General features: G+C 38.8%; 1 protein-coding gene across 4 annotated transcripts in view; it reads left to right on the forward strand.

The window, feature by feature from the left end:
- Nucleotides 1-16078, forward strand: part of MDN1 (midasin AAA ATPase 1) — a 163983-nt gene that overhangs the window by 26781 nt on the left and 121124 nt on the right. For all 4 annotated transcript variants that reach the window (XR_012124763.1, XM_073220972.1, XM_073220970.1 and 1 more), the window contains exons 9-11: nucleotides 792-906; nucleotides 14766-14959; nucleotides 15901-15982. Coding sequence is in view for 3 of the 4 variants with exons in the window: in XM_073220972.1 (XP_073077073.1) it covers nucleotides 792-906; nucleotides 14766-14959; nucleotides 15901-15982 (391 nt within the window). In the remaining variant the exon portion in view is untranslated. The remainder of the gene's footprint in view (nucleotides 1-791; nucleotides 907-14765; nucleotides 14960-15900; nucleotides 15983-16078) is intronic.

Raw genomic sequence — 16078 nt, forward strand, 5'->3', positions numbered from 1 at the left:
ATGTTTAGTGATTACTGTACCCCAGTGAACCTCCACTCCCTGGTGGAGTATAGAGCTAACCTTATGGTTCTCAAGGAACACCTTGGTAGGTCCTTATTAATTTTGAGAAACGCTGATTCTTTTTACAGAAACTTTGAAATTCTTTCTTGCTGGGTACATTTCCCAGAAAGTACTGGGACATCATAGAAAGCTATCATTCAAACTTGAGTTCAGTTCTTGGCTCTATTATTTATAGTCATAGTTGAATGAGCAAGGGGCATACTTTCCTTCTCCTGCTTATGCCTTAGAAGAAAAGAAGAGCACAGTCCTCTCAGGGTGGTTGCTGTGAGGATGGAATTAAATGGCTTTTAATTAAAGTGGTAAGCATGTGACTTGCCCAGAGTATGTGTTTAATGAATATTGCTTCTCTTCTAGAAATTTAGCTTTTGGTAGTAAGCAGTGGACTTATCTTTAATGTTACAGGCCTTGGATTTTGTTCTCTCTTTCCTCAAGTTATGCCTTAAGGGAAAGAAACATATTGAGTTCAAGATATCCAATAGAATCATTTGCAGTGATTGGAAAATAACTTGGTTAAAACTTTATTACTTCCCCTTAGGAAAAGAGTCAAACTTGGGTCAACTGGCAGCATTTCATTTGTCATCTGCCCTTGAGGCCCAGCATAGTGGTATCTGACCCCGGAAGGGATTGTGAATGTATTCATATAGGAGATCATATCTAGCAGGGGATAACCAGGAGCATAATTCAAGATTAACATTGGGAATTTTGTATGACTCTTTTATTTTGAAATACAGACTTTTGAGCTGTGGAGGAAATTGGTATCGGCCACTAAATAGTCATGCTACTCTGCTAGACAAGTACTGGACCAAAATTCACCTGGATAACATGGATAAGACAGAACTGAATGAGGTATATTGGTGTTTTTTTTTTTTTAACTTTTTGTTATTAAAGCTGCAGACTTACATGTAAATAAATAGAGGAAGTAATGTAATAAGTCACAACCTATTATCATCAACCTATTTTTAACAGTTAATATACTAACATTTTAATATAGTGACTTCACCTACTATTTTTCATTTGCTAATATATTTGAAAGTAAACATTAGCATTTCATGCCTAAATACTTCCATACATCTCTAAAAATCTTAGGGCTTTTTCACATATAACCACAATGACATCATTATGCGTGATAAAATAAATAGTAATTCCTCAGCACCGTCTAATTCTCAGGTCATATTTAAGTTTCCCCCAGTGTCCCCAAAGGATCTTTCTTACTAAGTTGATCTCTAACTAACATCTTTCACACTCAGCACTTTAATGCACATTTTGATCTGGGTATTAAGGAAAATTGAGAGTAATTATTTTACAAATTTCATACATTGATTCACTTTGTAGTGTTGCTGATTATCCTTGATCATTAAGAGGTATTCCTCACTTTCCACTGCTAACTCCCCAACACCCGTTTTGTCTACTTCCTCACTTGGAAAGCTCCCCATTTCCCAGAGCTTCACCTTGGAGATTAGCAAATAAAGCCTTGACAAGGATTATTCAGGCACAGAAGGGGTGCTTTGCCAGTTCTTGGGGGTAAGTTTTTAGATAAATAAGTGGCACAACACATTTTCACATATTTTATCCAGCCTTTTGGTTTTTTTTTGGCAGAGGGGTTCTCAGGATATCTTGTTCACTTATTAGGGGAAAAAGCTTGATCATGTAATCTCTAAGAAGCCTTGTCTTGCCAGTGTGATTTTAGGACTCTGCAACCTATTTTGCAGTTGTGAGCGTATCTCACTCTGGTTCGCAGTTGTGAATTTCTGTGTCCGTCTTCCCCATCTTGCCTCCTTCAGCTATAAGCTCCTCAGGTACCTTACTCACCCCTGTGCTGCCAGCATCTCCTCAGTCCCTGGCACCCTGTGAACATTTGTTATATTGCTCTGCCATAATGCAATGCTTCCTTTTGGAATGGTAGATGTTTAAATGTCTAGTTTTCAGACTTGCCAGTCTGTTCTTTAAAGGGAAGGCTACAGTTCACATTTAGGCACGATTTATTGGGGATTGAGAGGATGAGAAGAACACTTGACAGCTACCCTTTCCTTACTGTGTTCTGTATTTGAAGTAAAGGCCAAAGCTCATCTTTACGTTCCTGATATGAACAGCAGTGAGTCATCTTGCTGACAGGAAATGCAGCGGAAGCATTCACCCCCTCACTTAAATGACTCATTAGATAGTTGAATTTGAGATGTACACTTGTTATTTTTAAGCTTCTGGACTTACTAATAACTCTTAATACTCTCCTGATTCAATGCCTGGGGGCTAAAACCCTTGTTTTAACCCTTGTTTTAAAATAATCTATGCTGACCTCATGGGGAACACGTGGAACTGCATTTCTGCTGTTGACAACTCCAGTCATTTTAGGCTTAAATTGTCTTCTGACTTCCTGCTCAAATACCAGAGCACACTTTAAGAAAATGAGCTATTTATGTAGTGCTAGTTTCATAGTTATTAAGTGCCAGGAGCTCCATGCCTGGCAGTTTCTAATACCTTGTCTCCCCTGTACACCTTGAATGTGTCCTGATATCTTATGCACTGGTGCCTTAGATGGCTTGTTTTCTCTGCTGGCAGTGCCCACTCATAGCCACCAGTGACCTTTGCCAAGTGCATCTCCTGCTCCATAAAACTTTCCTGGGTTTCCCAAGCAGGGCTGACCACATTGTCCTTTGTGCTGCAAGCTTGATTTGCTTGTATATCTGCTGCTTATACCAGACAGAGTTTCTTGAGTATGGACTCCTTTCCTTATTTTGTTTCCTTATCTCTGGAACAGTGCCTGATACTAAGTAGATTCTTAATAAATGCGTATTAAAGGACTGACACTCCAGAATACATACCAGTTGATAATAGAGCCATAGCATGTTCCATTAGTTTATTAAGTGATAACTGTATTTTTTTACATATGCTGTAATAGCAAAATATTTTTGGCTGAGGTAGGGAATAAATTGGTGGTGGGTATATATAAATCATCTGTTTAGAACTTTTTTTTCATATAACTGAGTTCTTACTAAAATTTTAAACTTGATAGTTTTTTCTAAGTAAAAATAGTTTTACCCTGATCATAAATAAACATGCTCATATAATAGAATTACTAGGCAGTGAAAGGGAATGAACTATTGATACATGCAGTGATGCCTGGATGAATCTCAAAAAATGCTGAGTAAGACATGTAAACTATACACTACATCCTATGATTCCATGCATGACAGACTTGAAAGCAGAGCCATATGGATCTGCATGAGAGGCATCATTGTCAGAGGTGAGGTGTAGAGAAAGGGATGGATTACAACAGGGACCTGAGGGAACTTTTTGTTTTGGGGGATGGAAATAGCCTATGTTTTGTTTGTGGTGACAAGGTTATAAATATATATGACCAATTTTGTAAATATTCCTTCATACACAAAAATGTGTATTCTGTGTTTGAAAGATCCACATGTATATCCATTAAACTGAATTTTTTTACTTTATTATTCTCTTACATTGTCCATAATTTTTATTCTTAAGTACATGTTTTGAATATTTGTTATAAATCCTCCAGTAAAAAAGGTGTGAAGAAATAAAATCCATAAGATCTACCATTTGAGACAATACCTTTAAAAGGTTTTATGGTTTTTTATCTTCGCAAATATGTACACATTACATTTAATATATACAAAATATGTGGATATTTCATATACAGATTGGAATCACAATATGCTTCTTTCCAGGCTAACTTAAATGTGTTGGATGGTATTATTTCTGATAAAGCACACCTGAAATATATTGGGGGTTAAGTTGCAGATCACTATAGTAAAGTGAGTATCACAGTAAAGCAAGTCAAATTAAGTTTTTGGCTCCCAACACATATAAAACTTAGGTTTATAGTATACTTTAGTCTGTTAAGTGTGCAATAGAATTATGTTGAGATAAAGAATGTACATACCTTAATTTAAAATATTTTATTGGTAATAAAAGATGCTGACCATCATCTGACTCTTCAATGAACTATAATCTTTTTATTGGTGGTTATCTCCCTATTGATGGCTGCTGACTGATCAGGGTGGTGGCTGCTGAAGGTTGGGGTGACTGTCAGGTTCTTCATATAAGAACAATGAAATTTGTTGAATCTGTTGATTTTCCCTTTTGTAACAATTTATCTGTATGATGCTGTTTGATAGCATTTTATCCATAGTAAAACTTCTCTCAAAATTGAAGTCAATCCTCTCAAAGCATGCTGCTGCTCCATCAACTAAGTTTATATAATCTAATAGGCTGATCCGTTGTTGTCATTTCAACAGTCTTCACAGCATCTTTACCAGGAGTAGATTGGATCTCAAGGAAGTTATTTCTTTGCTAGTCCATAAGAAGCAACTCATCTGGTTCAATTTCCATCATGGGATTTGTAGCAATTTAGTCACATCTTCAGGCTCCACTTGTCATTCTATCTAGTTCTCTTGCTATTTCCACCACATCTGCAGTTACTTCCTCCAGTGAAGTCTTGGACCCCTCGAAGTCATCCATGAGGGTTGGAATACACTTCTTCCAAATTCCTGTTAATATTGGTATTTTGACTTCTTCCCAATAAGACTTGAAAGTCAAAACAATTTGATTGACATTAAGAGATTAAAGATGGTGGAATAAGAAGGGAAGACAGAAACCTCCTCCCAAAAACACGTAAAAGAGGAAAATACAGCAAATGCAGCAAACCTGAAAATGACCTCAAGACCACAGAACAGACCACCTACACCTGAGAAGGAAGATAGGACCACCCATGAAAGGGTGAGGTGGCAAAGCTGAAATTGAGTGGGACCCAAGCCCACCCCCCAACCCAGCCTACATATGGGAGAAAGAGGAATGGAGCAGGGAGGGGATAAGAGCCCAGGAACTCTGCACACCTGGCTCTGGAGATCTCCAGGAGCATGAGCCCAGATTACACTGGGTTCTGGTGATTATCGGGGATGGACACCGGATGCAGATGTAACACTCAGGGAGGCTGAGACTCCACCAGTGTGGAGGACAGGCACACTCCATCAGTCCTGAGACCCAGAGCAGAGATGATAGGTTGAAAGACTTCTGAGCAGTGGGAGGGGTGGGTAACAGAGGGGATGAGGGTTGGACGCAACTCTCTCCTCAGGAGAAAGGGCAAGTGAAGGACACCTCCCCAGGTCTTCCTCGGCCCAACAGATTGGGAAATCTTGGGATCCCCAGACACTCCATCCTCCTTGCTGGCAATGCAGCCCCGAGGATCCTCCTTGTGCACGCTCCCGACAGACAACCCACTTGGTCCAGTGGCAGCAACAGAATTGCTGCTGGCAGAAGGAGACTGTCCCAGCTTGCTTGGTTCCATTTCAGCCCAACCAGAGAGGCGCCTGGAGGAGCAGACCCAAGACCTCCTTTCTCCCTGTGGGTGTCCAAACCCAGTGCTGTGCGTCTGGACAGGGCACATCGGTTTGCCCACCCCATTAACCCAGCAGCCCTGCCATTGCTGCAGACCAGGCAGAGGGCAGCCCTGCCCAAAGTGAGCTGAGCAGAGATTTCTGAGCTGATTGCAAAGGCAGCAGCTTGAACAAACTTCCCACCCAGACTCAGGATCACCACAAATGCCAGACAGAGAGATGACCCTGCCCTTGGCCAGCAGCTGGGGCCCCCAAAATAGAACCAGGCACTAGAGAGTAAAGAATCTTGAGCTTCTGGGCACCATGGTACACCTTCTTCATAAAGCACCTGAAAGCATAGCAGAGATATCTAATACAAAGTAAGAAACACAGACTCCCTGACAAAATGAGCAGGCAGAGGAATTTGATCCAAACAAAACTACAAGACAGAATCCCAGAAAGAAGGGAAATGAATCACAGATCACCAGTCCTCTTGATAAAGATTTCAAAATAAAAGATAATAAACATGCTCATGGATTTACAGAAAAGTATTCAAGATCCCAGGGAGGACTTCAACAAAGAGATAGAAGACCTGAAAAAGAGCCACTAAGAGCTGAAGAATAGAGTAACTGAAATGAAACATAAAATGGAGGGATTTAAAAGTAGATTAGACCAGCAATGAAATTGAATCGGTAATCAAAAAACTACCCAAGAGCAAAACCCCTGGTCTAGATGGATTTACTACTGAATTTTATCAGACATACAGAGAAGACATAATAACCATTCTCCTTAAAGTTTTCCAAAAAATAGAAGATGAGGAAATACTCCCAAACTCATTCTATGAAGCCAGCATCACCCTAATACCAAAACCAGGCAAAGACCCCACCAAAAAAGAAAATTACAGACCAATATCCCTGATGAACATAGATGCAAAAATACTCAAAATATTAGCAAACCAAATTCAAAAATACCTCAAGAGGATCATACACCATGACCAAGTAGGATTCATCCCAGGGATGCAAGGATGGTACAAACATTCGAAAATCCATCAACATCATCCACCACATAAACAAAAAGAAGGACAAAAACCACATGATCATCTCCATAAATGCAGAAAAAGCATTTGACAAAATTCAACATCCATTCATGATAAAAACTATCAACAAAATAGGTATAGAGGGCAGTACATCAACATAATAAAGGCCATATATAACAAACCCACAGCCGACATCATACTTAACAGCGAGAAGCTGAAAGCTTTTTCTCTAAGATGGGGAACAAGACAGGGATGGCCACTCTCCCCACTGTTATTCAACGTGCTACTGGAGGTCCTAGCCGCGGCAATCAGACAAAATAAAGAAATACAAGGAAACCAGTTTGATAAAGTGGAAGTCGAACTCTCACTATTTGCAGATGACATGATATTGTATATAAAAAACCCAAAGACTCCACTCCAAAACTACTAGAACTAGTATCTGAATTCAGCAAAGTTGCAGAATACAAAATTAATACACAGAAATCTGTTGCTTTCCTATACACTAACTATGAACTAGCAGAAAGAGAAATCAGGAAAAAATTCCATTCATAATTGCATGAAAAAGAATAAAATACCTAGGAAAAAACCTAACCAAGGATGTGAAAGACCTATACCCTGAAAACTATAAGACACTCTAAAGAGAAATTAAAGAGGACACTAACAAATGGAAACTCATCCAATGCACTTGGCTAGGAAGAATTAATACTGTCAAAATGGCCATCCTGCCGAAAACGATCTACAGATTCAATGCAATCCCTATCAAAATACCAACAGCATTCTTCAATGAACTGGAACAAATAGTTCTAAAATTCATCTGGAACCACCAAAGACCCCGAATAGCCAAAGCAATCCTGAGAAGGAAGAATAAAGTGGGGGGGGATCTCACACCCCAACTTCAAGCTCTACTACAAAGCCACAGTAATCAAGACAATTTGGTACTGGCACAAGAACAGAGCCACAGACCAGTGGAACAGAATAGAGAGTCCAGATATTAGCCCAAGCATATATCGTCAATTAATATATGATAAAGGAGCCATGGACATACAATGGGGAAATGGCAGCCTCTTCAACAGCTGGTGTTGGCAAAACTGGACAGCTACATGTAAGAGAATGAAACTGGATCATTGTCTAACCCCATACACAAAAGTAAATTCAAAATGGATCAAAGACCTGAATGTAAGTTATGAAACCATAAAACTCTTAGGAAAAAACATAGGCAAAAATCTCTTGGACATTAACATGAGCAACTTCTTCATGAACATATCTCCCCATGCAAGGGAAACAAAAGCAAAAATGAAGTAGGACTATATCAAGCTGAAAAGCTTCTGTACAGCAAAGGACACCATCAATAGAACAAAAAGGCATCCTACAGTATGGGAGAATATATTCATAAATGACAGATCCGATAAAGGGTTGACATTCAAAATATATAAAGAACTTACGTACCTCAACAAACAAAAAGCAAATAATTCAATTAAGAAATGGGCAGAGGAGCTGAATAGACAGTTCTCTAAAGAAGAAATTCAGATGGCCAACAGACACATGAAAAGATGCTCCACATCACTTGTCATCAGAGAAATGCAAATTAAAACCACAATGAGATATCACCTCACACCAGTAAGGATCGCCACCATCCAAAAGACAAACAACAACAAATGTTGGCAAGGTTGTGGAGAAAGGGCAACCCTCCTACACTGCTGATGAGAATGTAAATTAGTTCAACCATTGTGGAAAGCAGTATGGCGGTTCCTCAAAAAGCTCAAATGGAAATACCATTTGACCCAGGAATTCCGCTTCTAGGAATTTACCCTAAGAATACAACTTCTCAGACTCATAAAGACATATGCACCCCTATGTTTATTGCAGCAGTATTTACAGTAGCCAAGAAATGGAAGCAACCTAAGTGTCCACTAGTTGATGAATGGATAAAGAAGATGTGGTACATATACACAGTGGAATATTATTCAGCCATAAGAGGAAAACAAACCCTACCATTTGCAACAACATGGATGGAGCCAGAGGGTATTATGCTCAGTGACATAAGCCAGTCAGAGAAAGAAAAGTACCATATGATTTCACTCATCTGTGGAGTATAACAGCAAAGAAAAAACAGAAGGAACAAAACACCAGCAGAATCACAGAACCCAAGAATGGATTTACAGTTACCAAAGTGAAAGGGACTGGGGAGGATGGGTGGGAAGGGACGGATATGGGTGAGGGGGGAAGAAAGGGGACATTATGATTAGCATGTATAATGTGGAGGGGGGTATGGGGAGGACTGTACAAGACAGAGAAAACTAGTAGTGATTTTACAGCATCTTACTATGCTGATGCACAGTGAGTGTAATGGGGTTTCTTGGGGGGACTTGGTGATGGGGAGTGTCTGATAAACAGAATGTTCCTCATGTAATTTTAGATTAATGATACCAAAAAAAAAAGAAGATTAGGTCATGTCGAGGGTATCGTAAATGAAATAGAAATTAGAGAACAGGAAACAGGCTGAGGCACAGAGAGAAAAAAGGATCTCTAGGAGTGAAAGAATGATAAGAAAGCTATGTGACCAATTCAAACAAAACAATATTCACATTATAGGGGCACCAGAAGGAGAAGAGAAAGACAAAGGAATAGTCTCTTCAAGGAAATAATCGTTGAAAACTTCTGCAATCTGGGGAAGGAAATAGACACTCAGGTCATGGAAGGGCAAACAAAAGGATCTCTGGAAGGCAACACCAAGATATATATAATTTAAAATGGCAAAGATCAAAGATAAGGAAAGAGTTTTGAAAGCAGCTAGAAGGAGGAAAAAAAAGATTACTTATAAAGGAAACCCCATCAGGGTATCAGCTGACTACTCAACAGAAACTCTACAGGCCAGAAGGAAGTGGCATGATATATTTCATGTTCTGAAACAGTAGGACTTCCAACCAAGAATCTTCTACTCGAGGAGATTGTCATTTAAATTTGATGCAGGTATTAAACAATTTCCAGGTAAACAAATGTTGAAGGAATTCACCACCAGTAAGCTAGTCTTACAGGATATGTTCAAGGGATTGCTGTAGATGTCAATCACCCAAAGGCTAAAAAGCTTTCACCAGTGAAAATAAACCCACAGTAAAGGTAGTAGAGCAACTACTTAACAAGCAAATAGGAAATTAAAATAAAGCAAAATCACCTATACACAAAAAGTCAAGGGATACACAAAAAGTACAGATTGACACCTAGTATAAAAAATGTGGCTGACAAGATATGGAAGCAGCCTAAATGTCCATCAGTAGATGAATGAATAAAGAAGATGTGGTACATACACATGATGGAATACTATTCAGCCATAAGAAAGGAACAAATCCTACCATTTCCAACAACATGGATGGAGCTGGAGGACAGTATGCTCAGTGAAATAAGCCAGGTGGAGAAAGATAAGTGCCAAATGATTTCCCTCATTTGTGGAGTATAACAGCGAAGCAAAAGTGAAGAAACAAAATAGCAGCAGATTCAGAGACTCCAAGAAGGAACTAGTGGTTACCAGAGGGAAGGGGTGTGGATGGGTGGGTGGGGAGGGAGGTAGAAGGGGATTGAGGGGTATTATATTTAGTACACGTGGTGTGGGGGATCACGGGGAAAACAGTGTAGCACAGAGAAGGCAACAGTGAATCTGTGGAATCTTACTACACTGATGGTCAGTGCCTGTATTGAGGTATGGGTAGGGACTTGATAATAAACGTAAATGTAGTAACCATGTTTTTTCATGTGAAACCTTTGTAAGAGTGTATATCAATAATACCTTAATAGAAATTTAAAAAAAAATGTGGCTGAAATAGAGTAATCAGCAATTCAAGAGAGACTATCATATAGTAAAGAACCTATACTTGAATCTTTCGTAACCACTAAACTAAAGCCTACAGTAAATACACACGTAAAAATAAATAAATGTAAAAAAGAGAAATCCAATTACAACACTAAAGAAAATCATCAATAACAAGAGGAAAGTATCAGAGAGAAAGAAAGGAACAGAGAGGAGATTTAAAAAGTAGCCAGAAAATGATTAACGAAATGCCAGCAAGTACATATCTGTCGATAATCACCTTACATGTAAATGGACTGAATGCACCAGTCAAAAGACAAAGAGTGGCAGAAGGAATAAGGAAACAAGACCCATGTATATGCTGCCTACAAGAGACTCATTACAGACCCAAGACATACACAGAATAAACGTGAAGGGGTGGAAGAAGATATTCCAATGGGGAGAAAAAAGCAGGAGTAGCAGTACTATCTCAGAGAAAATAGATTTCAGAACAAAGAAAGTAACAGGAGACAAAGAAGGATGTTACATAATGATAAAGGGGTCAGTCCAACAAGAGACTGTAACTATTAAAAATATCTGTGCACCCAACATAGCAGCACCAAAATATGTAAAACAAGTACTAACAGAATTAAAGGAGCAAATAAATTGCCACACATTCATTTTGGAGATTTTAGCACAGCTCTGTTAAAGAAAATCAAACAATCATAAAGAAGGAATAATCACAGTATATATCACAGAAATAAGAATTAATAGGGAATACTTTGAAAAATTAGATGCCAATAAATTGGATACTTTAGAAGAATTGGACAACTTTGTAGAAAAATACAACCTTCCCAGAGTAACCCAGGGAGAAACAGAAAATCTGAACAGACCAGTTGCCAGCAAGGAGATCAAAAAACTCCCCAAAGACAAACCTCCAGGCCCAAATGGCTTCACAGCCAAATTGTACCAAACATTTAATGAAGAGCTGAAACCCATCTGTCTTAAATCCAAAAAGTAGAAGAGACTACTTCCAAACTCAGTCTATGAGGCTAGCATCACTCTAATACCAAAATCATACAAAGATACCACAAAAAAAGAAAATTATAGACCAATATCCCTGATGAACATAAATGGAAAAATCCCCAACAAAATATTAGCAAACAAAATCCAAAAATACATTAAAAAGATCATCCATCATGGCCAAGTGAGATTTATTCCAGGGATGCAAGTGTGGTACAATATTCATAAATCCATCAATATCATACATTGCATTAACAAAAAGAAGGATAAAAACCACATCATCATCTCAATAGTTGCTGAAAAAGCACTTGAGAAAATTCAACATTCATTCATGATAAAAACTGTCATCAAAGGCCATATATGACAGACCCACAGGGAACAAGACAAGGATGTCCACTTTCACCACTTTTATTCAACTTAGTACTGGAGGTCTGAGTCACAGCAGTCAGACAACACAAAGAGATAAAAGGCATCCAGATTGTTAAGGAAGAATTTAAACTCTCACTATTTTCAGATAATATGATATTATACATAGAAAACCCTAAACACTGCACAAAAGAACTTACAGAACTAATAACTAAATTCAGCAAAGTCGCAGAATACCAATTAACACACAAATCTGTTGCATTTAATTTAATGCATTAAATATTAGCAATAAATTAGCAGAAAGAGACATCAGGAAATCGACTCTATTTACAATTACATCAAAAAGAATAAAATACCTAATAATAAACCTCACTGAGGAGGTGAAAGACCTATATGCTGAAAACTACAAGACATTCATGAGAGAAATTAGACACCAAAAAATGGAGATTTATGTATGCCGTGCTCATGGACGGGAAGAATTAATATTGTCAAAATGGCCATCCTGTTCAAAGCAATTTACAGATTCAGTGCAATCCGTACCAAAATACCAACAGCATTCTTCAATGAACTAGAACAAATAGTTCTAATATTCACATGGAACCACAAAATATCCCGAATAGCCAAAGCAGTCCTGAGAAAGAAGAACAAAGCTGGGGGATTATGCTCCTTGATTTCTAGCTCTACTACAAAGCCACAGTAATCAAAGCAATTTGGTAGTAGCACAAGAATAGACCCATAGACCAATGGAACACAGTAGATAGCCCAGATATAAACCCACACATATATTGTCAATATATGATAAAGGAGCCATGAATATACAATCGGTTAAAGACATCCTCTTCAATAACTAGTGGGGAAACTAGACAGCTACATTGTAAGAGAATGAAACAATTATTATCTAATTCCATACACAAAAGTAAACCCAAGATGGATCCAAGACCTGAAAGTAAGTTGTGAAACTTTAAAATTCTTAGAAGAAAATAGGCAGAAATCTCTTGAATATAATCATGAGCAATTTTTTCCTGGACACGTCTCCTTGGGAAAGGGAAAGAAAATAAAAAATGAACAAGTGAGACTACATCAAACTAAAAAGCTTCTGTACAGCAAAGGACACCATCAGTAGAACAAAAAGGCATCCTACAGTATGGGCGAATATATTCCAGAATCCCTGCTTCAGAAAAATACATGCACCCCTATGTTTATTGCCACACTGCAATAGCCAAGGTATGGAAGCAAAATAACTGTCCATCAGTAGATGAATGGCTAAAGAAGCTGTGGTACATATGCACAATGGAATATTATTCCACCGTAAAAAGAAAACAAATCCTGCCATTTGCAACAACAAATGGATCTAGAGGGTATTATGTTCATTGAAATAAGGTAGGTAGGGAAAGACAGATACCATATGAATTCACTTACTGTGGAGTATAAAAACAAAGCAAAAGAAATAACAAAATAGCATTATACTCATAGACACTGAGAGGTGGCTAATGGTTACTATGGGTGAGGGTGATCAGTAGTGGGATTGTGAGGGGGAATTTTGAATCACTGTGATGTACGTTTGATAATAAAATTAAAAAAAAGAATAAAAACAAAACAACCCATTGATCCATGGGCTGCAGAATGGATGTTGTGTTAGCGGACAAGAAAACAACATGAATCCCTATACATTTCCTTCAGAACTCTTGGGTGACCAGGTGCATGTCAATTAGTAATATTTTGAAAGGAATCTTTTTATCTGAGCAGTAGGTCTCAAAAGTAGGCTTGAGATAATCAAGAAACCATGTTATAAACAGATATGCTGTAATCTAGGCTCTGTTGTTACTCCATTTATAGAGCATAGGCAGAGTGGATTTAGCCTAATTTTTAAAGGTCCTAGCACTTTGGGATGGTCATCGAGCTTTGGCTTCAATTTAAGGCACCTGCATCATTAGTCTCTAATAAGAGAGTCAGTCAGCCTGTCCTTTAGAGTTTTGAAGCCAGGCATTGAGTCTCTAGTTATGATAGCCCTGGGTGGCATCTTCTTCCATTAGAAGGCTGTTTGTCTACCTTGAATGTCTGTTGTTTAGTTTAGCCACCTTCATTAATTATCTTAGCTGGGTCTTCTGGATAACTTGCTACAACTTCTACATCAGCACTTGCTGCTTCACCTTTGATGTTAGAGGGACAGCTTCTTTCCTTAAACCTCATGAACAAAGTCCTGCCGCCCTCAGACTTTTCTTCTGCAGCCTCCTGACCTCTCCAGCCTTCACAGAATTGAAGAAAGTTCGGGCCTTGGCCTGGATTAGGCTTTGGCATAAGGGAATGTTATGGCTGTTTAATCCTTTATCTAGGACACTGAAACTTCCTCCATGTCAGCAATAAGGCTATTTTACTTTCCTATCATTTGTGTATTCACTGGAGTTGCAGTTTTAATTTCCTTAACTTTTCCTTTATATTCAGAACTTGATTAATTAGCAAGAGGCCTAGTTTTCAGCCTTTCTCAGCTTTTGACATGCGTTCCTCACTAAGCTTAGTCATTTCTAGGTTGATTTAAAAGTGAGACATGTGTGACTCTACCTTTCACTTGAAGTATTAGAGGCTACTGTAGGGTTACTAATTTGCATAGCTTTAATATTGTGTCTGGGGAATAGGGAGACCTGAGGAGAGGTAAGGGATGGGGAAGGGCCGGTTGGTGGAGCAGTCAGAACACACTCATTTACTGATTATGTTTGCCATCTTATATGGGCTATTACAATAGTAACATCAGAGGGCACTGATATGAGATCACTCTACCAAAGATTATAATAATGACATAGTTAGAAATATTGTAAGATTTACCAAAATATTACATAGAGATACTAGCAAATAGTGAGTAAATTCCTGGGACTTGGATGTGCATTTTGCCTGGAGCCCTTTTTCCCCATTGGCTATGCTACATGTTGAGTTGTGTTATAGATGGTGAGATTGCTAGATAACTGAGTTTTGGTAGAGAAAAAGGTCATGGTATTTGAAGGGGAAAGCTATGTAGGTAAGAGCAGAATTTCTTACACCTGGTAAAGAAATGACAGATTTTATGGAGAATTCATTTTTGGTTGACTAGTTTCACAGCAGTTTATGTGTGCTCTTAAAAATCACTGTGTCTGCTGTTAAATTTTCTATGGTGTTTTTTTTTCTCTGTCAGGTTCTTCAGAATAGATATCCCAGCCTGTTGGCAGCCACTGATCACCTGCTTGACATTTACATCCAACTTACTGGAGAGAAACATCACTCCAGGAGTGATAGTTCTGTTGGGTGTGAACAGGCACCCGAGGGAATTCCAGAAGCCGGAAGAGAAAACAAAAGACTAAGTCTTGAGGGAAGAGAATTGTCTCTAAGGTATTGGACTAAACACTTAAAATTTTTGAGTTGATATTTTAAAAACTGCTTCCCTGGAAATTTCTTACCAGCTAGAACTGAATGATTACAAGGGGTTAGGTTTTGAAATTAGCCCTCTGGGCTGCCTCTTGGTATCAGATCCCTTTTTCAAATCTATAGTTACTCATTGGGAAGGCTTGTAAAGGTAATAAAATTTTAGCTTTAAGAAACAGCTTTTAAAGCCCAAACTGGGAATGGTTATTGACATACTTCTTCACTGGATGCTCTTGTGTGATTGTAACTCCAGGGAAAGGAAATCCTGGGGCAAAATACCTCTAAAACCAAAATCAGTCAAAGGGAGAAATAGTTTATAACCCGTTTATTGCTTACAAAGTGCAGTCCGAGGTGTCTCTTTCCTGCTGGGGCAAGCAAGCAAGCAAGCCCTCCCCCGCACTTCTCAGGTTCTGTAAGCCCTCAGTAGCCCAGGTAATTACCCATTTTAAGGAGATGAACAATTCTCTACCCCTGAGCGATGCCTGTTGATATGCAGATGAACTAAAGCCAGGCGAGATGTTCTAGAAATATTACAGTTACCCAGAGTGACACCTAAAGACTATAGGGTCTTGCCCACATATAGTTGGTTCTGTGCCTTTGCTGTCCATTTTTGATGGTCGTCTTGCCCTTTGAGAATTGAGGGCAGCTCCCTTAGTTTGCTCTGAGGTTAGTGGCTCCCCTTTCCCTGCTATCTTGTCTGGGGTGAATGGGGAGAAGTGCATGATAGGTCACTTGCAGGTAGGGGTAGAGACTGGGACCACTCACTCTCTTTCTCCTGAGGCTGTTTTCTTCACATTGCCAGGAGAAAGGAGATACTTTGTTGTCAGGTGTCCCCAGACTTAAGTAGACCAAATTGTTGTCTTTGGCCTATGGTCTTTTATTTCCTGGCTTTTTTTCTTTTTTTTAAGGGATCTACTGAATTGGTGTAATAGGATTGCCCATAGCTTTGACAGCCCATCCTCATCATCGTCATTAAATATTTTTCAAGAGGTAAGATGCAGTCTTCCTGCTTGTTTTCTCTGTGCTCTGCAAGGCTATTGATTCCCATTGTTATTTTGTCTCTTGGCTGCTATTAGAATTTTTCTT

The sequence above is a fragment of the Manis javanica genome, chromosome 13, assembly GCF_040802235.1.
Source record: "Manis javanica isolate MJ-LG chromosome 13, MJ_LKY, whole genome shotgun sequence".
Lineage (NCBI taxonomy): Eukaryota > Metazoa > Chordata > Mammalia > Pholidota > Manidae > Manis > Manis javanica.